The sequence below is a fragment of the Centruroides vittatus genome, unplaced genomic scaffold (assembly GCF_030686945.1).
Source record: "Centruroides vittatus isolate TY-2023 unplaced genomic scaffold, ASM3068694v2 scaffold_861, whole genome shotgun sequence".
In the NCBI taxonomy this organism is placed as follows: Eukaryota; Metazoa; Arthropoda; class Arachnida; order Scorpiones; family Buthidae; genus Centruroides; species Centruroides vittatus.
Window position 1 is genome coordinate 5,620,425 of NW_027122718.1, and position 24,709 is coordinate 5,645,133.

At 27.8% G+C, this 24,709-nt stretch overlaps 2 protein-coding genes across 5 annotated transcripts in view; one reads left to right on the forward strand and one right to left on the reverse strand.

Annotated features, from left to right (window-relative positions):
• The window catches only part of Mlc1 (Myosin light chain alkali), a 105,050-nt gene that overhangs the window by 21,940 nt on the left and 58,401 nt on the right, over positions 1–24,709 (reverse strand). The gene's annotated exons all lie outside the window — the stretch shown is intronic.
• The window catches only part of LOC136990114 (N-chimaerin-like), a 40,108-nt gene that overhangs the window by 12,421 nt on the left and 2,978 nt on the right, over positions 1–24,709 (forward strand). The window contains exons 2-13 of one of the 4 annotated variants that reach the window (XM_067288473.1): positions 7,478–7,534; positions 8,437–8,492; positions 8,927–9,014; positions 9,086–9,113; positions 9,182–9,295; positions 18,013–18,340; positions 18,885–18,977; positions 19,055–19,139; positions 19,217–19,390; positions 19,469–19,546; positions 22,275–22,412; positions 22,506–22,611. In XM_067288473.1, coding sequence (XP_067144574.1) covers positions 7,478–7,534; positions 8,437–8,492; positions 8,927–9,014; positions 9,086–9,113; positions 9,182–9,295; positions 18,013–18,340; positions 18,885–18,977; positions 19,055–19,139; positions 19,217–19,390; positions 19,469–19,546; positions 22,275–22,412; positions 22,506–22,611 — 1,345 coding nt within the window. Of the gene's footprint in view, positions 1–7,477; positions 7,535–8,436; positions 8,493–8,926; positions 9,015–9,081; positions 9,114–9,181; positions 9,296–18,012; positions 18,341–18,884; positions 18,978–19,054; positions 19,140–19,216; positions 19,391–19,468; positions 19,547–22,274; positions 22,413–22,505; positions 22,612–24,709 lie in introns of all 4 variants that reach the window. The other 3 variants (XM_067288474.1, XM_067288475.1, XM_067288476.1) reach the window with 3 other exon arrangements.

Genomic DNA, 24,709 nt, shown 5'->3' on the forward strand with positions numbered 1-24,709 from the left:
CTTGCTGATTCTTTAAACTGAGTTTTCTCTGTTTTTAAAATATTTTGGATCCAACAAATCTACTATTGAAATCTATAACAACTCAGTAACTCCTCATATTCAGTTTTTGTCATCTTGCAAAACTTTATTATTTTGCCTATTCTCATATCAAATCCAATATGGTGTGTAACATAAAAAAAATCATTAAACAAAGCAACCTACAAGGGCAATAAATGAGGTAGGCTTAAGTTATCTATTTTGAATTTCTCCAGTGGTAATTCTTAAACAAATTTATGCTCCTTTGTTTATGACTTAGAGCACTGATTCTCAACCATTGTGCCTTTTGAGATTTTTGAAGTGGGCTGCCACTGCGAATACCCATACATAAGCGACGTCAGACAAGTAGTTCAATCGGTTCTACCTTCCTAGGGTGCATTTGGAAATTGTAACTGGTGTTACCAGTATCTGTCAGTAGTTACCAAGGCGTTTAGAAAATGTTACCTAAATAACCAACTGCGTTTAAAAATTGCTGTTATGATGTCACTGGTTGTCCTGTGGTTCTTAGCAAAGTAATTGTGTGCAGTAGCGTAGGTAGGGAGGTGCGGTCTGCACCAGGCCCCTGGAAAGCGGTAGGCCCATGGGGGCCCAAAATCACAAGAAAAAAGACCCGAAAAATTTTTTCGGGGGCCCACAAATCTGGTTCCGCACTGGGCCCGGAGAACTGTAGCTATGCCACTGATTGTGTGTGCCACCAAATTTTTAAATTATTAAAAGTTTACTGTACGAAAAAAGATTGAGAATCACTGACTTAGAGAATAATAACCAAAATCTACATATAAATAAAGAACTGCTCGCAGATCCTCTGAATGACAATTGGTTTTCTCCTGGAAGAATATAAAAATCCTGATTATTTTTCTTGATTATAAAAATCAAGAAAAATTAATCTCTCCTGGTTCAGAACAAATTTGATCATTCAGAGCAGAATCAAATCTGATCTACATGAAATTATTAGACAACAAGATAGAAAAGAATATAGGTGACTGTGAAGACCTGAAAATGCAAATATTAAACCTTAAGGAACACACATGCCTCCTAAAGTTAATAATACACAGTTTGAAAGTAAACATATTGCTATATTGAAATGTAATAAAAACATTATAATGTGATATAACTAATAAATTTAAATTAAAGGTTAAACTTAATCATTAATTATCATCAAATCATTTGCTTAATAACATGATTAAAAACAATACTTGCTTATTAATCCTTCTCTTCAGTATTAACCACCCATTTACTACAAAATTAAAAAAAAAAGTCTGCAATAACAGATTTTTATTTAAAATTTGATTCAAAGTAAGCATAGTCAATCAATATTATTAATGTGTCTTTATGGAATGTCTCATATTGTTTTTTAGACTCACAATCTTTTGAACAAAATGTACAGATATCTGCTAATTTTTCTTTCAAAATAACTGCCATATTTCTTATTGTTAATATTTATCCCATCTTAAATATCATTTCAGTTTGGACAGTGATTTCCAGATTGGCAGAATAAATTTTTCACCAAATGTGTTTAAAATATTCTCAAATTGAGAAATTTTATTCCTGCCAAAAATAACTTTTTGTAAAAACAATAATTAAGGATTTCATTGTAATAATAATCATCTATATATATAAAAACAAATGTATGTCTGTTTGTCTGTCTGTTTGTCCTTCATGCATTACCACACCATTTATCTGATTGCCATGAAACTTCGGGAAGTTGTTTATAATACACTCCCGCAAAGGTTTCTGGCATAAGTGAAGACCACCGTTTCCCCCCTTCCAAAAGTATCTTTATATATGGATTAAGGCTTTTATGTCCAACAGATGGTGCTAACTCCGACGACCTACATTTGCTTTTCTGTGAGAATGGACTAAAGCAGATCATTTTCTATCTATATAAATAAAATATAACGTTTGTTTGTTCCTACCGATTCCTTTGAAATTTTGACACAACGTTGCATTCGAATACACATATGTTTTTATATAATATACATGTCGAAATTCCCCCTACTGGGGGGGGGAGATGGACAGGATTAAGGCTTACCGTGAAGAACTCTGCTTCTATTACACTATTTTACATGCGGTTTTTTGCGTTTTTAATTGCGTTTTAATAGGTTACGTCAACAGAATATACACTAAAAAGGGATTTTTCGATATTCCCCAGCGGGAAAAGTGATGGGATTAAGGCTTACTGTGAAGAACTCGACTTTTATTATACTATTTTACGTGCGTGTTTGATTGCGTTTTAATAGGGTACGTCAAGAGAATGTACACTAAGAAGGGATTTTTTGAAATTCCCCCACGGGGGAAGTGTTATACATTTATAATAGATACATTTTGAGCCACAACAATGCGTTGCCGGGTCTGCTAGTGATAAATAACAAATTCAGAAAAATATTAATTTTAATGCTTGTAATTACAAAATAATTATTTTATAAAAAGTTCATTTTTAAAAATTTGCTATTGAATTTTCTCTTAAACTATTTCTTATGATCTGAAAACATAAACAATCAATATTTATTAACATTTCAATGATGATATATATAATATATTAATACATATTATTCAGGTCTAACATGGATTCCCATCCTTTGTGTATTAACTCCCTATTAAGCAAAAATTTTTTTCCATTGACCCTCTTGTATATCTACATATAATTTTTTAATACATTTTTTTTTATGCTTGGAAAATTTCGAAAACAATTGACAATATTTTTGAAGAATTTTTAAATGATTGTATTTACTAAATAATTAAACAATACTATACTATATTCATATACAATATGTATGTAATTTGCCCATTGACCCCTTTTCAAACTTTCATTGACCTGTTTGCTTTTCCAATGGAATATTTACTTAAAACGTTTTTTTTTTTTCAATTACATAGTTTAAAAATGGAATTGACAAAGTGGTTTTGTTTCTTTTCATGTTGTTAATAAAGTTCTTAGTTCAATATTGATTTTGTAGGTCTAATATTAACTATATTTATTGCTACACTGTACTTTGTAAATTTAATGGAAATGTTTTTAGGAACATTTTAAAATTTATTAATGAAATATAGTTGCTAGTTATTTTTAATTATTGGATTTGATTTTGATTATAAAAATGGCATTCTGTACTACTAAAATTTGGTAACGTGGTACACAATGTATGTAAAATATAAAAGCTGAAATAGTGTTTTAGTTTTAAAATCAAAACATGAGTAATTAAAAGTATTTAATAAATAGGTTAGATACTTTCACTATTGCAAAATAATTTCAGGAACAAAAATGGATTGATAGTATTGTATTTAAATAGAAAATTTTAAACAGTTTTAGAATATATTCAAAGATTGTTAGAAACATTTTTATACTCTAAATTAAAAAAAATTACAATACAAAGAATAATATATTCTTAAAATAAACATTTATAAAAATAGAAATTTGCACTGCTTTTTCAGGTAACCAAATGTTTTGCAATATGTAAAAATTCTTTTGGTATTTTTAGGCTAGATTTAGTTACAGAAATTCTCTTAATTGAATGTTATAGAATCAAACAACAGTTTAAATTTAATTAATACATAAATATAAATATTAAAATATTATTTAAAATTAATCAAAAATAATTAATGATATTTGTTACTTTTAGTTAATTTTATAGTTTTACATTTTAAGATCTTAAATTCTAAAACTTTAAAATTCTAAATGTAAGATAAACTCTAAAATAAAGTTTCTCTTACATTATGTATTCCATTGTAAGAGTCTCTGAATCCAGTTCTAATTAAGAACACAAAAATGGCAATTCTGTTAGAGTATGGTATACCTGATTAGAATTACAACTTAGTTGTGTATGGAGAATGTACAGTACAGTAATCAGTATTTGGTGTATTCACCACATTCAGAAATAACTTCTTAACATGGTCTCACGTGGACAGGAAGAGATGTTGAATATAAGCTAAACAGTTTAGTTATTGGTCATCAGACAGTAATTAGCCATTTCAAATTTAAACCTGTTTAATAAGAGTTCTGTAAAAGCTATTCCACAAATATTGCATGGCAGTACAGGTATCCCTTGTATAACACAGTAATTATGTTCCAAAAATAAGCCTTGTTATGTGAATCCATGCTTTACGAAACAAAGGATTAATACAAAACATGGGGTTAGGTTTCAAAAGTTAACAAAAGTATATGATTCTTTTTTGTTACTAACAAGTAAGAGAAATATGTTTATTAAAGTAATCAATAATTTATTTCCAATTAATAATTAACTAACAATTACAGTTAAAAGTACTGTATTACACAATAAAATCAATATTAATTTTAGTTAAATGAAGGCATTTTCTTTTTACAAAGTATCATCATCATCTCAGCTTTCTTATTGATCTTAATCAGAAATATCAGCAATGTTTTCATTTTTACCATCCAAAACAATGCCCTCTTTTAATTATCTTTTACTGTTTTAGCTGTATTTCATGCATAAAAATGCCTATAAATGCAATATAATGTTATCTCTATCTATATTCTATCTATATACTGTATATATTAAAAGCAAAATCTTTTGTCACTGCCAACTGAAATCAAAACTAACACTTTACAAAGAAATGCTGTAAATAGAAACTCAACTCTGACTGGATGAAATATAATCATATCACTCAAGACAGACAAGTACTTTATCCACACTTTCCGAAATATTACGTTTCAATTGATTTGATTTTAATTTAATTAATTTTTTAATTTTGGTTTTAGTTTCAGTTTAAAGGCTAGAGTTTTAATTATTATTTTATTATTTTTAAATTTAATTATTATTTTTAGTTTTAATTAACTGTCTATATAGTATTAACACATTACAATAGAGCAGCAGTTGGCAACCTTTCTGACCTCACGGACCACTAAACTCACAATTTGGAATCCTGTGGACCACTATCATGAATTTTTTTAAACAATACAAAATCTGTAGAATAATGATCATAAAAGTTTAATTTTACTATATTAATATGAAACTTGCATGTTTAATTATAACAAATTAATGCAAGCCTAAAGTTCATTGCTGCTTGTTTGAAACAAGTTTATGGATTCTTAGCGCTTTTCCACAAAGGACGACAATCGCATTCACAACATTGTTTATTGTTCTTTATTTATTGATAGCAGTTGCTTCGTATTTGGTTTGAGATTCGAATAAAAAACCCCTAATAAGTGAAAAAGTAACTAAGCATTTTGCATTTCTTTCATAATACTTCACGTAACCTTCTGTTGATCAATGTCCAGATTTTCTTGCGGACCATTGGTTGCCGACCGTTGCAATAGAGGGACATAGAATATCACATTGGTCATGCTTTTCTTTATGGATAAAATAACACAAAAATTATGGCCATTTAATATAATTTTGTATTCATTGTTGAAAGCATTTTTTTTTTCCTTGATTTTTAGGTTTGTTATGGAATTGCAACATGTGTCATGAATGATTTTTTTTCCTGATCATATTATGCCATCTTTTATGTTTATTGGGTTCTAAATTTAACAGAACTACCATGTACATGCAGAAATTCTAGGTTGCATAAATTGACCAATACGAATCTAAGAAAAATAGAATAATCATTAAAATAATATACTTACTGTTTTTGTTCATTAAAAGAATATAAAGATTGTTTCTTGAATATTTGTTTTTGTGCTTTATATTTTCATGATATTGTACTTATTCCCTTTTTTATTATGCAAAAAAAAAATCAGAAAAAAAAACAAATTTTGCATATTTTTCATATTTTATAGAGGAAAAAGTTAAATTTCTATAAGCATTTGTATCATAAAAAATTTTTTATGGCCAAGTGCAATTTCCATTTCCATAGGCAATACTCTACTATTTCCATTATATTTATATGACTAGCATGTTGCTCCAAAGTGACAGCACAGATTTCAATATAAAGCATAAGTTGCATATTTACAACACATGGCACTTAATTTGTTAATAAATATTAACAAAAATTTATTAACATAATATATATTATTTAAGTATATTTAAACATGAATTCTTGGATGCCGTTTTATATTACACGAATGTCAATTAATGTGGTTTTTATTCATTTGATTTAGATTCAACTGTGGTGCATACTGAAAAATGGAAATAGTATCTTTCCTGTATGCACATTGAAATCTAATTTAAATAACAATGCCATTGATGATTTGTGTTGTGACATCTTGGTGACACAAATCATCAATCTCAACACCACTAACTTCTGAATCAGTAGTTCTGTTGTTGATTGGTTGGAATGTTGACTTTCTTTAACACGGGAAATATAGGGAGTTGTCCATCTGTGTCCATCTCTTGTAGAGTAGCTTGTTCAGCAACTGAGGCAAATATGAGTTCAAAATTTTGTTCATGAACTGAATTGTTCGAAAAGTGGGGCATTCAAAATCTGAGATTTGACTATAGTTATTTAGTCAATATACTGGTATATAAAACTAATATTTTTATATAAAGAATTATTATAAATTGGAACACAAATGTGCAGAGCATTACTAAGCAACTTGAAATGATAAGGTTAGATTTCTGAAGATGAGCAGAATTGAGCCCCTAGTGTTATTTATTATATGTCTGTAATCAAAAGTGATATTCTTGTATTAAATATTTCTCATATAATAAAGTAGACAGTTTCTCATTCCAGAAGATTGAGAACAAAAAAGTTTGTAACAAGATCAAATACTATGCATCAGAGTCATTGAAACTATAGATATTCAATAGGAATAAATAAATCCTAAAATTGTTATATAATGACTAGCTGTATGTAGTAAGTAGTGTAATTTCAATGTGGTTTAAGGTTAACAAGATTATTTTGACTGTTTCAATTTGTGTTAAATTCCTTGACCATATGTTTGAAATTAATATCCAGAATTCACAACCTTCAACACACAATTATATTAATTTGATTTGAATACGTTTGTTTCAAGTTAATTTTAAATCATATTTATTAATATGAGAATGCATTATATTGTATGGAATTGTTAGAAAGATTCTTCTGAATAAATTATAAAAAGCATAATACAAAACATTTTTACTAGGATAAGTATTATCTGATAGATAGTAAGATATTTTTTTGTGATTGTCAGAAAAATTTGATTTAAGCTACTGATATTCTGATTTTTTTAGATTGGTATTTCTGTCAGATTTTTTTTTTGTCATTCTGTATGCTGTTTGGATTTAAATAATAGAATTAATATAGTATAGTAATATATAGTATAAATTATATAGTAATATAATAGTAATAGTATATAATATAATATAGTAATATAATATAAACTATATAGTAATATATAGTATAAATTATAATATAAAATATATATATTAAATAATATAGAAGCTATTAGGACAATATTATTATTATTGTTTATATCAATATCAATATTAAGAATAAATTTTGTCAATAAAATATGTTTTGTGAATATACTTGTATTAAAGTTTTGGATGAAAATTTTTTATTTCAGAAGATAATTGGAGGAGTAGACCTACAAGCAAGATTCCCTTTCTTTGGAAGTCTTATTGTAAGTTTTTTTCAAATTAAAATTGATACAGAAGAAACATTTTTCTAAACATTAATTTAAAAAAAAAATAATGAAAAATGTCTTTCTTTTTTTAAATTTGAACATCAAATTGAAGCAGATTCAAGAAATATTTATTATTTTTTGAAGCAGACTTCAGTTTCTGATGAAATAAATCTCAAACAAATACAGTTTATTTAATTAATTATCTTACTATTATACTGTATATTTTATTATGTAACTTTTTGTTTTTTATTTTAATACATTTCATGTAGTACTTTCTTATTAAGATTTTTAAAAAAGTTAGCTGGTTTAACGTTGAAAATTAAAAATGTTAACAAAACTTAAGTTGTTACTTTTGTAGGATTTTTGCTTTCTCTCTCTCTCTCTCATAAAAAAAAATTTAATTCTCTATAAAAGTTTTTTAAATTTACTTGTTAAAGAAACACATGATTAATTAATGCCATTAACCTTTATTTTCAATTAAACCAAATTGAATAGTATTGAGTATATAGAATAGAATGTATTGAGTATATTCTTATTTGAAGTTTTATTACTCTATATGTTAAAAAAGTAAATTATGGTTAATATTTTAAATCAGTCATAATTAAACCATACCAACTATAAAAATTAATGTTGTTCTGACCCTGAAAGTAGTTTGTTAAAGTAAACACATTAAATAAATAATAATCATATTAATAGGAATTTCCTAATTATAAACTTTTAAGTTAAAACATACTAATCTTTGATAATTTATATTATTTAAATTTTATTATTTTTAATAATTTCTTTATTCTGAATTTAATAATTAAAATAATTATATTAATATATTATGTTTTTTTTAATGATTAGATAGATAGCAGTAATTATTTTTAAAATATTTTATGTAAATTGTTTTATTTTAGTATATCAACTTCAACAAGCTGCACCGATACCTAAACGTATTGTTTGTAATTATGAAGTAAGTGACTTTTTTTAAAGTTAACATAATGTTTTTGTCAAGGTTTTAAGAAGTTTAAGTTAATTATTTTAATATTTATTTCAAAATAAATTTGTTAACAAAATCTATAATAAAATAAAAAAATATTAAAACTGAACAAAAATACAATTGTGAATAAGAAAACTCAAAAAATTAATAAATGAAGGGAATGAATTTATTAATTTTGAAAGAATTTTTATTTTATGCTTCCCAAAAGTAATCGTATAATTCAAATCTCGGCTAAGACAATTCTAGTTTTAAAGATTTTAAAAATGGATTTTTTTTTGTTTAAATGCAGTTATCTATATTATGAACTTTATTTCTTTTGATTAATCAACTATACTTTCTTGAATTTGACAACCAATCTCACTTATTGTAGCAGTCAATTGCTCACTCATTATACCTTGTTAAAATAGTTGCAGACAAAGGAAGAGTATATGTTTCTGCTAAATGGTTTCCTCATTTCACATGTAGTATTGTACACAATCACTTTGAAAGCAGAAGATACATTGAATAAGATTTTGTCATTTTATTTAATTTTATGTAATTTTTTGCTTTTTATTTTGTTTAGATACGAAGCAGACCTTCTCACTATGGTAGAGAGTAAGTTGACCTTCAGATACCTTAATAAAAGATGTTTTGATACTACATTCATTAATTGCTAATTTTAGGTTTCATGGAAAAATATCTCGTGAAGAAGCTGACAGACTACTACAAGAAGGAGATGGATGTTATCTTGTCAGAGAAAGTCAGAGGGCAAATGGCCAATATACACTTAGCATGAGGTAAAGTTAATTTTTTTTAAGAATTATTTTGAAATTTACCTTCTAGCTATTTTGTGTATTAATCCACAAAACATTCAAAATAAAAAAAAATAGTTTGTCTAATATTAAATTTCATATTTTGTATTTATTATAATAATAAATGTAACAACAGCTTAGTGTAAAATGATGTAATTTAACTTTGATAAAGTTTTTTTTCTATAAGTCATTTATTATGAATAATAGCTAAATTTATTGGGTAAAGAAATGCTGATATTTTATTATTCAATAAAATTACTGTAATTTAAATAATATGTTACCATTGTTTTTTTTTTAAATATCATTTGCTGAAGATAAGTAATTTATTATGAATAATGTAGTTTGCTTCAATGTATTTTTTTAAATTTATCAATAGATAACAATTACATTCATTGTAATAGTTATATAAACTATAAATATTAATAATGTTATCATGGATGTTTTTGTTCATTTTAAAAATCATTATGATTCTTTTTAATGAATTATGTATTTATTTTTAATATAAATATTTATATCTAATTTATTTATGCATTTTATCATATTACTATCATACTATTATTTAAGTTATTAAGTAAAAACTCATTGTTTTGTTTTATTTTAATAAAATATTTCGTAAAAATAAATATTAGCAATAACAGTTTTTATATATATATATAAAATTGAATGTATGTTAACAACTATGTACTGTAAACTTAAATAAATGTACCTTCAATCATAGTGTAGTGATTATTTATAGTATATGAGAGGTAATTTTAAGTTGATGATTACATCTATATTTAGTTCCAGAAAAAAAGACTATGATGATATATAATGGCTAATTTCAGAGTGATGATATTCATTTTACTTATTAAATCTCCAGAATACCAACTCCTTCTATTTTAAAATGTAACTTTGTAATGATTAAATTATTATAACATAAATCTTGGTATTCTTTTTTATTTTTATTTGAGTTGTATCAATGAATTCTTCTTGAAGACAAAGATTATTTTAATACACAAAACAAAATATTGCATTCATAAGCATGTTTTTTCTTTTACTTTTCAAAATACATCATAAAATGAAATTTTGCTTAAAGTGTAAAAAGCATTTTTCTTTTTTAGGCATCAATATATTGTTAAATACTTTTATCATCAAAATCTGAATAAGGACTCTTGTTAAATTAATTTTTCAATTGGCAATTCCAAAATCTATAAACATAAAATCAGGGCATCAATGTTCTTAATGCATCTGCCATATTGAAGCCATATTTATTTTTATTAAGATGGGCTTACACTTTCTCAATTCAGGTATCACTTTATCCAAAGTTTGTGGTGAATCCTGCTGGTCTCTGAGATGGTTCATAAGTGTTGATGGCCCTGGGGCTGTGTCTTGGTCAAGTCCGGCGATGAAAGATGATGGAAAAGTGAACACAGGACGGTGCAGGCAAAGCGAAATCAGGAACTTCGGCAAGGATAGTGGCACACAAAACAATGAGAGAGGCATGAGTCACTTTGGACAGTACAAAATGACAGAAATCCGCTCGAAATTTGGAATATTTAAGGGATTTCATCCCTTGTTTCCTGACTCGGTTTAACTTTGACACTGATGCTCACATACAAAGTATCAAAGTTTAAACTCTCTGGCCTGACACTGATCTATTGTTTGACACATGTAGAGTCGCACTTGGGACTCACTCTGTTTACTTTCACGTTGCGTTTATTTATTATGATTTTTTTTCTATCTTAAAATATTTTTTAGCGCAATTAATAATGGATTTGGACTTGGTCTGGAACCTTACACTAATAAGTTCTTCAAATTTGTATAAAAAAAAATTTTGAATGTCAACAAAGTAATTTTTAAAATTTTAACTGTAATTTGTGCACAAAATACTTTAAAAATGACACTTATTTCAGTATTTCACTCAACAGGTTACTACATCAAAACTTTAGTTTCCATACTAACATCTGCCTACAGTGTTGCAAGCTTGAATGCATGTGATATGGTGCTAAAGGCTATAAAAAGCATTTCTGATCTCTGTACATGCATATGTGATGTCCAGTTCACAACAGATTTTTTCAAAATGTTCATGGGATTCCTAGGTCCCAAAAGAGGTTGAAAGGATTATAATAAATTAATTTTTAAATTAAAAATTTATTGTAATTATTAAAATTAATAAGAAATGGTGGCATATCTGCTTACCTCTACTCAAATTAATTAATAACTAATTATTAATATTTCCCAAAAATAGTCTGATAATTTGGCATTAACTTCTTATAGCAATAAATCACACTTATCATTTAACTACAGGCAGTTACTTATTATAGGTACTATGTTTTAATTATTGGTTTATTAATATTATTGCTAATTGGTTGAAATGCACTTAAGAGATTTTATTTTCATGCATTTTTCTTATAGCAGATTGTTTATTTAGGTCACTGGCATAAATGAAGCCTTTAAAGGATAATAAGTAAACAGAAGCATGTGCACTATTTTATGTTCATTGCAAGAAAACATTTTGAAATATATTTTAGATGAATATTTTAGGATTACTTTTATAGGATTATTTATTTTATATCTTCTTACCATTATTTGAGCAATAAACTAACTGGTAGCTGATGCAGTTCTTCAGTTGAAACAAAAATTTTAATGAAAAAGAACACAAACATTCTAAATAAAATAGAATGTGCTTAAAATTTAAACTGAACAGAAATAAAAATAAATAATATAATAAATAAATATAAAAATATAATTATACAAAAATAAAAATAGAAATAAACAAGCATTCTTGGACCAAGCAACAGTTAGAGTTCATACAATGAGGTCAATAAAGAATTGGTGTCTCTGGGTTGATACAAAATTGCTTTTTATTTGCTTTATAAATTTCTAACATCTCTAAATACTCGAGTGAGTTAGAGTTCTTGGAGAGCTTAATGATCCTAGCCTTGTCCCTTTTTTATTCGTACACCTTGTTAAGTGGCATGAGTGCAATCTGACAGTCTTTAGAATTTTGAGAAACAACAAGGCACATTACCACACAAACTCCTTGGGCATTTACACCATACTATTATAGGATCACCATTTTAACACACAGCTAACATATATAGGAGCAACTGGATGTTGTCTACTATAAAGAATTATAGAACATGAGTTTGTGGTGGAAAAACATCTGGATTGTACTGTACAGTATTGGCAGCTTATGCCACTCAACAAGATGTAAGAGTAAAATGGGATAAAGATACTTTTGCTTGATTTTAGGATGCTTGTTTATTTGTACTTTTTATGTTTAATCATTATATTTTTGTTATTTATTTTTATTTCTGTTAATTTTAAATTTTACACATGCTTTATTTTATTTAGAATGTTTTTGTGTTCCAACTGAAGACCTATATGAATAGGTTGAAAATGTTTTTGTTTTATTAAAAACTTTTTGCTGGTGTTATTCAAGGTGTATTGCTTATTTCATTTAGCAGTAAGTTGTTTCCAGTGTGAAAGTTATGCCTCTTATTGCAAAAACAAGAGCTTTTTGTCCCTTATTAAATTGTTCTGTCACTAGTACTGTGTCATATTTGACAAAGGGCTTTAATTGCATTTTGTTTAAGGAAAATGTGTACTGCATTTCACTTTTTGCAGTTTGAAGTTTAATGCTTTAATGCTATCATACTGAATGCCTGGACTATACTTGCAAGATTTAATCCTTTGACTAAGTATTCTGGTAAAAGATAATGAGTATCAAATACTGTTCAGATTTCTTCAGACCTTTTTAATTTCTATTTCTACATTACATTTAATTTTTAAATGTACACTTTACTATTTCATTACTTTGCTGATATGAGTTTGATTCTGAAACAACAAATATTACAAGTGATCATGTTTAAAAATATACTTAAGGCTGATTCATGTTAGAACCATCTGAATTGTCACATCAGTGAAACTACTTTTAGCAAAAAGTGGAAATCCTCAGAATTAGTTAACCAGCTTTTAAATATCAGATGCTAAACTTGTTTCAAAACAATATAAACATTTTATTATTATATTTTATAAATAAAGTGCAAAAATTATAACACATTTCAATACAATATTTAAAACAAATATATACAGTTGAGTTCACTTAAGAGAGGATTTCTTGAAATTGATGCATCATGGCTCTTATTTAGACTGCTCCTTTATCCAATTAACAAGATTACCGAGAAAGTTGTTAATAGTGGATTCTCCTTATTTTTTCATGTCTTCAGAGCTCTATATAACTTTCAAGTCATTTAGAAATGTTAAAATTCATTATCATGTAATTTTACCGCACTTATATATTGGTTTCTGTTATATCATTTTTATTAATGAATGTTTAAGAATATATATGTTCATTAATGTTAATAAATATATATTTATGATTTTAGCCATTGCCGACAGAAAATTTTTTACATGTTTCACATATTGAGGTGGCTAAGAGCCTACAATGAAAGGTCAATCCACCTTAGTTTGTTCCTGAAGTGTGAAATGGACATAGGATGAAGGAAAATGAAGAAGCCTTTGTGTTTTCTACTGCTAACATTTTGTGAAAATTTTTTAAGGCATTTTCTTGTAAATTTTAAATAACAGTATATTTACTAGTAACATTATTTTCACTTCTTTCCAGAAATACACTAGATGACCTAGTTAAAAAGACATGAACATCCTTGCTGCAAAATTTCTGAATACTCTCTAATGGGATATATAGTATAAAAACAAATTATACAAGCAGCTAGAAAAACTTTAAGGAAATCAAAAAAGGGAAATGCTTAATGACTACCTTAAAGTAAGATCTTGTGACCTACAAAGTCTGATTGTTAATCAATTTGAGTTTTGCCCACTTGATGAGGATGTACATGTGATCTGCACTGTTTGTTCAGACAAATTTTATGATACCTTTTTAATATGTAATTTTTTCTCATATGAGTCCTCCTTGGATTATTATGATTCTGTAAGAAATCTTTTGACTATTAGAAAACTGACCAATGGAAGGTTTCATCACATTTTCACATAACATACACTGTATTTTTGTGGATTGTCTGGCATGTCAAGCTATCCAGGGAGACAATGAAATCATATATTTCTGTATGGTAAAAGCTGGCATGCCTGTTTAAGCAAGGTTATACCATCTCTAGAGGGTGCATGGGGGGAAAAACTAACAAGTTAAATCAAGTAAAAATGAATGAGTTTTTATTCTAAAACTGAAACTGTTAGCATTACATCAAAAACTGTTATTATATGTTTAATTTCTGCATTTTGTCTTCTTTCTAATGATGTAAAATGATTGTGGAATGAAGAAAGTACTTTTTAATGTTTATTTTTGCATTTTTGGATCAAATTACAATGAAATAAACATATAAAATTTCAGAAACTTGCTGTAAATTATCTCAACTTGCATCAATTAACATCCACTTTGTGCAAAATTTGAGAGGATGGTGTTATCTTTAAGGTCGGATTAATTGTCAGTGCAGCTCATATTGACTGACCGTCAATAAGCCACTAATTGTTTTATTGCTCTTTAAGCCAAAACTCTCTTCCTCATTTTCTGTCAGTGAAATTACAATGCTAGTTTTTTGAATGCTTTCTTTAACATTTATTTAACAATTAGTTTTGTTAAACCTAATTAATTTTATTTTTTAGTTGCAGTTATTTAGCAGCATGCCAGTTACTGCATGCTGCTAACTCCAGGATTTTCAGCATGCTGGTCTCCCCTAGTTATATGTGGCATGCTGGTCAATCTGTGAAAATATAGTAGAATTGTGAAGAGCAGTGTTCCACAATCTTTTCTTATGCACAGCACACCTAGGTACTTACTAGAAGTCCATGGAACATCAAGTAAAAATATACAAAAAATATAGGAGTTACAAAATAAATACCAAAAAGATACTTGTGATGATATAAAAATATTTTTGAAATTAGTTTATAATCAGTTTTCTTATTTTGATTTAATTTCTTAACAACCTGGAAACCATTCTGGATGAAGTATCACACAGTCTTAGTGTGAAACCACATGATTGGAGTCTTGACTTTATGATTGTAGGTATATGCAATAGAGACGACATCTACTTGTTGCTTACTAAATTGAGATGGTGACTGTGACATGTAACTTGCCAAATTTACATGTGCACAAATTCTGTGAAATATGATGTGCATTGTTTAAAGGTGAGTTTGCGAGTAAATGCATCCACATATTCTGTGAAATGTGACTGCAATGGTGTAAAGGTTTTGAAGCTTGTTAGAATTCCTTCTGTCACAAATGTCAGTGCAATAAGTATTTAATAGACACATCATTGACCCATTTGAATCAACATGTATTTATCATATTCACATGCCCACTTTAAATTCTGTGCTTTTCTACCTCTTGGAGCCATTGTGCCATGGCACACCTAGCATCACCTCGCAGCACACTCTTAGAGCTCTGGTGTAGAAAGCCCTGTTGCTTTATGCCCTAGTAGATGTACCATATTATTAAATATAGACCTTATAACTTTCCTTCAAATAGTACTCTTATGCTACTTTAAAAATTCCACTGACACTGTGCTCAAACAAGACTATCATACTATCCAGTGCTGTTAACAGGAGTCCTGCGAATTTGAAACATAGGGGAGAAAATTAGGAACATGGAAGAAATGCTCTTTGAAGTAAACTGCTCCCTTATCTGATGCATTGTTAAATGGACTCAAGTGTATTGAATTAATAAATTTTTTGAATAATTGTTTTTGGTACTACTAAGCACTAGTTCATTTTTTATAATTATATGGACATGTATAGATTATTGGGAATAGTTATCAATTACAATATATTAAAGCCGAACAATTGCCAGATTGAAAACAAACTTCACCCGTGACTACCGGTACATATGAAGTCTAATCCAGCAACTTCAACCTTTAAATTTCCGGTGCAAAGATTGCCAGATTACATCAAACTGTATTAATGCTACTAACTACTAATTAAGTTTCAAGTAATTTTCAAATACTTTAAATTTAATTAATAGTTTACATCAAGCTATATTAATGCTACAATCTAGCAATCATGTGGCTTTAATCTGAAAAGCAGACTTGTAGATGTTTATATTTGTATGATATATCATTTTTGTTTTCTGTGATTTATGATTAAAATAAGTTTTTAGAATATACTATACTATATACACTGCTCGTCAAAAGTTAAGCACGGATCAGAAAAAGCTAAATAAAAGCCTAAATAGCATGAAAGCTTAATGAAAATTAGTGTATAGGTATAATTTAGTATGAGAACTAACATTTACCCTTTAAAATTATGCAAAATTGTGTAAATACATAATTGAAGAACACCTGGGAAAATACCGGCATCTTCCCAGTTTACTGAAAGTGTAGTGTAGACAATAAAGAACTGAAAACAGAATTGTTACGGTACAAACAGTACATAATGTCCTAAAGAAGATGTTTACAGGATTCAGAAAGATGGACAGCTGTTGGAAGATTGAAGGCTGATCAATCAATTACTGAAGTGGAGAGATTTTTTTTAATGTTCATCATTCTCTTTGGAGACAATTCCAAACAACAGGAACCATTGCAAGAAGACCTGTTTCAGGTTATCCATGGGTGAAAACATCTCAGAATGATCGTTATACATGACTCCTAACCAAAAGAAACAGTACTGCGTCTATATCATTTCTGCATATTAGCCTTGTTTCATCCAAAGGAAAGCAAGTACCTGTCCTAATTGTGTTACTAGAAGGCTTCACAAGACTAGATTCCATGCCTGTTGACCTGCAGTATTTGTGCCTTTAACCTCCAGACAGACAGGCCCACCTGAAGTGGTGTCAGGAGCATGTAGGCTGGACTCAAGAACAGTAGGCTCATGTCCTGTACACAGATGAGTAATTTCTCCCTGGAATCTGACAGCAGGTGTATATTGACTGGAGGGAGGTTGGAACCTGTTACAAATCACAGAACATATCAGAAAGACATGCTTTTAGTTCTGGTGGAAAGACTCTGGGCTGGGTTTTCATCAGGTGGACACACCGACCCCCATATGTTTTGAAGAGATATCATTCTCACAGGTATCAGGATGAGATACTGAATCAGTATGTCAAACCTTATGCTGGTGAAATTGGAGATGATTTCATTTTAATGGACAATAATGCTTGTCCACATCAAGCAAAACTGGTTGACCAATACCTTTTTTATGAAGAAGGAATAGAATGAATGGATTGGCCTGTATATTCTCCAGATCTCAGTCCCATAGAACATCTATGGGAATCTCTAGGGAGACGTGTTTCAGCTGTCATACCCACCACAAACCCTCGGTGACCTCCAAACTACTCTTTTGCATGAATGACAATTGCTGCCTTCTCAGTTTCTGCAATATCTTATTGAAGGTATGAGTTGACACTGTCAAGCTTGCATTAATGCTAGAGGAGGTCACATTCCATATTGAGTTCAACATTTGTATTCATACCCCCTTTTTTTGTATTCACATTTATTGTTATTTGCATTTATTTTTTCTGTTAACATTTGCTTAGTTTTTCTCAAATGTATACAGTGTATACCTGAAGTATGTATGAAAGTTTTATAAATTTGTTTAAGAGGTTTTGAAAATATTGCCCTTTTTGTGAACTGTACTTAACTTTTGATGGCCAGTGTAATTAATTATAAGAAGTTTTATTTGTAAAATTTTGATTATTTATATGTATATTTTTCAAAATTTTCAAATATTCATTTATTTTTGTTTTGTTTTAGATTTGGAGGCATTACCAAAAATTTTCGATTATATTATGATGGTAAACATTATGTTGGAGAGAAAAGATTTGATACAATACAAGATTTAGTAGCAGATGGTCTCATCACTTTATATCTTGAAGCACATGCTGGAGAATATATTGCAATGATGTGTGTTGAATCCAGATATGAGGATAGCCCCTATATGACTCTTAATTCATATAAGAGAAGAAGATTAAAAAAAAATAAACATCGTCAAAGTCTTAATAGTCATAAAGATCGCAGTCTTGGTAAATCAGATTCTAATCATATTGATTCATCCGATAGTTGTGAGAAAGCTACTTCAGAGGTAAATTTAGTATGATAATGATAAAAGCTAATAATAAAAGTTTTTGCACATAATTATTTTTTATTAAATTAAATAATAGGTTCTAATATATATAATATATACTTTTTTTTTAAATTTTTAATGTTTTTAAAATATCTTTGATTCTCTTACTTAAACGTCTAGCCTATTTTCTAAATGTTTTTATTGTGTTATCAATGTGATATTTAGTTATTTGTTCTTTATGAATTTATAGTTTCTAGTTACTCTAAAAATTAGATATGCATGTTAAAATAAGTCAACTGGAATGTTTTTTTTTTGTTTCAGATTTAAAATACATTAATCTTAGATGTAATTTAAATCTGATGTTTGAAAGAACATTCAATCTTTAGAACATCTACTTTAAAATAACTTAATAAAGCTTTAAAAAATGTTAATCAAAAATTATAAATGAAGTTTTTTTAAACTGGAAAAATGATAACTTTAAGAATTTTAAAGAAAAACTTTTATTATTAATTTTTATTTATGATTCTCTTAATAAGAGCTGATGTGACAATATTATGTGCAGTTTGTATTTTTACAGATAAATGTGTCTCCTTCTCGAGATACATTAGCAAATGACATTGACGTTCAACAGTTTCAGAAGCCTCATTCTTTTAAGGTAAAATATAAATATTGTTTTAAGGAAAATTAATTCATTAATTTTTTAGTAATAATAATAATTTGTTTTATTTTCAGGTTCATAATTTTAAGGGTTTGCCTTGGTGTGATTTTTGTGGTAATTTTATGTGGGGACTCATTGCTCAAGGTGTTAAGTGTGAAGGTTGGATTTATAATTTGATTTTATATTTGAAGCAAATTACAAAATAGTTAATGAAGCAATTAAATATTTTATTGTAGATTGTGGATTCAGTGCCCATAAACATTGTTCAGAAAAAGTTCCAAATGAATGTTTACCCGATTTGAAGTATGTTAAAAGAATGTTTGGGGTTGATTTAACTACGCTAGTCAAAGCACACAATACGTTGAGACCACTTGTAGTTGATATGTGCATCAAAGAAATAGAAAATAGAGGTATTTTCTAAAATAATAATTTGTTAGTATTAGTAGTAGACGAAACAAATTTTATTTTATTAAAATTATATACACTAGGTTTAGAAGTAGAAGGATTATACAGAGTTTCTGGATTCAGTGATGAAATTGAAGCAGTTCGATTAGCTTTTGATAAAGGTTAGTCATTGCTTATAAATAAATTTTTTTATAAAAATTTTGTTTAGTCATTATATTGTGTTTGTTATCTTGTTTCAATTTTTATCTTTCAGATAAAAATTGAAAATTTCTCAATATTGATAAAAGTCAATACAAATAAAGTACATTAAAATATACATTTAGTAATATTATTAAGTTTAATATATAACTTTTAAGTAAATATTAACTCATAACTCAAAAAATAGTTATGAAAAATAGTTGACTTTTTTTCTATGCCATGGTAAATGGATTCAAATTTGATAGTAAAGATATTAATTTAATAATTAACAGTATGGATTTATCATAATGAAAGGAAGATATTAGAAAAGTAAAAACCAAATAAATCAGTAACAGAAATTACAATATATTATATTTTATGTTATGTTGGTAACTTATGATAGCATATAATCTACAAGCTTAAAATTTGAGTATAATTGAAGCAGATTGCAAAAAACAGTAATTTTGTTTATAACAATGAAAACAGTAAGTAAGTAATATTAACTTAATTATCATCAACCTTTTATCAAATACTTCTGTTAGAAATCTGTTGAAAGTTTGATAGCAAACAGAAGTATTTTATGAAAAATTAATAATGGTTAGTGTTATCAGATTTTGATTTTTTTTATAATAATGTTGTTATTACAATTTATATAATACACAAAATAGATTTATCAACAATAATGATTATTCATACTTTTTTAATTAAATATAAAATATATGCTTTAAAGTTTACTAGCCTATCAAAAGGTAAGTAGTAATTTTTAAAATTTTGATTAATAATAATAATAATAATACATTAAAATTATCATTAAATATTTTTTGATAAATTTTTAATTTGAAATATTATATCACAAAAAAATATATTATTCATAATCTTATCTAACGTGAGTAATTCTGAGATTAAAATAAGCATATATGGAAATTTCCATATAAACAAACTAACAATTATTTTATTAACCATGTCAACTGCTTTTATTTTTTTCTAAAGTTTGTTTATTGTATTTGTTTTTTTTTAACAAATTATGTTTCCAATTTAAATTGTTTTTGAGACAAAATATGCTTTATGGTTTTATTATTTGAATTACCTTTTTTTAAATTAATAATTAGAGATAATTTTATAAATAAAATTCTCTAATTATTAATTAAATTTGAATTTGTTCATTTTTTTTTAACAGACTTTGTTTTTTGTATGTCTCATACAAAAATAAGTTGAAACAAATGGATAAGAATGTGTGACAGGTATTTAAAAAAAACACTCCTTGGTCAGGATGCTTTGACACCACCTGTATTTTTGGGAGACACAACAAACCCTTTGAATGCACATGAGTGATTTTGTATGAGGGAACTTGGAGGTAAGAGGATGGAAGGGGAATACGTGAAACCCAGTAGTGATTCGTTCTACTACAAAGTTAATAGTAAAACAAAAGAGATTTATTTTAAGTATGAGCAAATATTACTACACATTACAAACACCTATGATGATTCCACATGAGAGAGAATTTACAAACTGATCACATGTCAATAATTACCTTGGCACTTCCCATTATGGTCTGGAAAATTCATGATAGGTACAGAAAAATGATTTCTTAGTACTTACTAAGGCAAAAAGAGCCAAAAATGGGGGGAAAACTTAAAATATGTGAAAGTTGCCATCAAGGACTAGTTTCCAGTGCTTGGGAATTTGTAACGTTACAACATACAGAAATGCAAACTGTTCAGCTGTTTTGTATCATGTGCTAATAATTGACATATAAATGCCCAGTTTCATTAGACAAATGCTGAAATATACACTTGTTTCAACATCTAAAGAAACCAGGTTAACATTTTCTCAAATGATCAGAAAAAACTAGATAGATTCTGAAACAAATACAGGTACTCCTCACTTTACCACCGAGTTCCGTTCTGACGACTACATCGTTAAGCGAATTGGTCGATAAGCGAGAAGCTTGCGCCGGGAATATAGGATCGTTGTAAAATTATACAAATTATGCAACAAACTTCAAATTTATTAATAAAAAGACTATTATAGTACGCTATTAGCCTATTATAGTACTATAAGACAATTATAGTATGCGTAAGCCTATTATAGTATGCTTAGTGCGCATGTTGCCATTCACCACTGATCAACACTCAAGCTGAGAAAGGGGATTCCCCGAATTGCAGGTCGAAACTCGATTGGTCGTTAAGCAGATAGGTCGTAAAGTGAGGAGTACCTGTATATCTGTTACAGAATATTCTAGCACTTCAAGAAATGGCTAGGCTGCTTTTTGCTTGAAATGGAAAATTTCAACATGTCACTATAACATTGTTTTCAAAAGAAGTATATATAATTACATCATTTGATATATAAATCATAATTATATGTCAAATGATATATTTTAACATATTTGCTATCAGTTGACAAGCTAATATAGAATTTCTAATTAATTTGTAAATTAATAGATTGAAGACTATATCCTTATGTTTCATTATATGATAGATAAAGTATTTAAAATGCTTTATGATTGGTACTTCCATGGTAGAGAAACAGTAGTCTTTGAATTCAATATACTGTATAAGATTTAACAAGATGAAATTAAGACAGCCTATTATTTTTGAAGACAATTTGAAAAATTCCTGTTGTTAAAACTTATTTAATTGATGATTATTTTATTCATTTAATAAAAAAAACTGTTTATTCTACAGAAGAATGTTGTTTATATCTTTTTAGACGGAGAAAATGCAGATATAAGTCCTTTGGTTTATGAAGATATACATGTCATCACAGGAGTATTAAAATTGTTTTTTAGACTTTTACCCATTCCTTTAATCACATTTGAAGCTTACTCTTATTTCATCAATGCCATTAGTAAGATTCAAAGATTTATAAATTTTTATCTGTTAATCATTAGCAGAATTAAGTGAATTATGTTAATTTTTTTTATAAATACTTAAAATCTAGAACGTTCTTCCCAAGAACTACAATTAGAAGGTCTTAAAGAAGCATTAAGTTTGTTGCCACCTGCCCATTACCAAACATTAAAGTTCCTCATGGCACATTTAAATAGGTAAAATTATTTTAAATTACAGTAACTATATCAACTTTTCAAACAATAAGGTTTTTCTTCAAAATTTTGGAAAAATTTTATTATGGATATTTTTACGTAAACAAAAATCTGAATTAATAGTACTTTGCAAACTTTTTAAAATTTGATATTACATTATTTTGAAATACAATTGTATTTTCATCATCGTAGTTAATATATTTTAATTTTGTATATAGTATGATTTTTTATAATAGTTGATTAGTTTGCTACATTTTATTAAAACTGTAACTATGCAATGATATATTGAATGGTTGTAAAATAAAGTTTTCTTAATTCAGTCTATTGAATAGAGGTAGATGAAGATATTTCATGTAGCCTGCTGTGGAGAACATGTCACTGCACTTTCTCTAATATGACATACTTCTCACTCTGTAGAAATGTCAATGTATGGAAAATATTAAAAAGTGTAAAATCTTTATTAAAAAAGAATTGACAGTGTACCATTAAAAACAATACACAGATATAATAACCTGTACTGTACATAGATGCCAACCTTCTTTTGTAAGGATCTGGTGCTTATTAAACAGATTGAAAGAATGCTAAACATGTTCAAGTCTAAAAGTCAAACTTATAAATGATGATAAATTTGATACTAGAATCCTCTATTGGAAATTGGGTAACTAGAGAAAATTTACGTAATTCTGCACAAATCACAATTATTAACATTTTAAGTACTGATAATAAGGATCCATCGAACTTTTGTGGGTTGTGTAATGGCTATTACTTTGATTCAGCATTGATCAGAAAAGGTGCATGGATTGCTTGCATATGGTAACATGAGGCTTGCATGAGAACATTTGGCCAAAAAGGTTTGTGATTGTTGCTTTAATAATAAAGCTTAGATGATTGTTGCTGTTTATAGTTATTCCAACCCCTACCATAATCTGCACACTATTCCATACTACCACACACAGTGAGGCATTATAGAACAGCCAAAATTTTTAATACCCAATAATTATTTTAACAATATGTGCATTGATTTTTTATAATTTATTTGGCATATTCATCTAAAAGATGTTTTAAGTTAGAAAAGTCTAGTTCTAGTTAATTTTTTACAAGCAGAAAACCTTTAAACATTCTATGTTGCCCCACTCTACACTGTTATATTACATCACTATTCTGGACAGTTTGGCAATTTGTTTTTTAACCCATAAAGCCTAGAGTGCACTAGCAATTTTTATTTGAAATGCGAGTTCTCACACTGGCCATTTTTTTTTATCGCAGAAACAAAAATTATAATATGTTCTGTTTTTTGAGGTGGTGAAACTTTTGCCTTTCAAAATAGAAAAATTGAATATATATTATTGTGACAGCATCATCATCCTGGACTGCAATTTTTAGTCATATTTTAATTTAAAAAAATCACATGACGTCCAAACCCAGACATTTGTATGTAGTTAATTGGTGCCTCTGACCCCTAAGCTTTTCTTATCTTGTCTTGATTTTCATCTATCTAACTCCATTCTCAAGATTAACAAAGGACAGACAGATGGCAACAGTGGAAATGTATAGGTCTGCAATTTGAAAATTGTAGCCCAGAAAAGGGAAGTCTAATTGGTCATAGACATTAAAGATTGTTTAGTTGCTGACTCATTGTTGAGTTGGCAACTAAACAGTTACTAGTGTGCCAGTTTTTGCATTTGTAGTCAAAATTTAAAAATTACCAGTAATTTACAGTGATAATGTTTTTGAAAGTTTACCTTTTTCTGGTAGCAATAAAAAATCTATAAATTTGTAACTCCTACTTAAGGCATGGCTTAATTCACAAGTGGGAAAATTGTATGAAGACAGTATAAAAGCTTGTTAAATGCTTTGACAAGCTCAGTTTGGCTAACAAAGGAGACCTTACGAGATATCTGTCATGGATCTGAATAATAATGTGTGTGTGGATAAGTCTTGATATGAACCTTCATTAAGCAAAGGAACTTGACCTTGTGGAATATTATGGAGTAAAACTCTTTCATAGTTCCATCAAACAGAAATTATGAAATTTTGACTAAAATTGTTTTGTCTAATTAGTATGGTACACCTACTGTCTTTTATGTCTCAGATTAAGCAT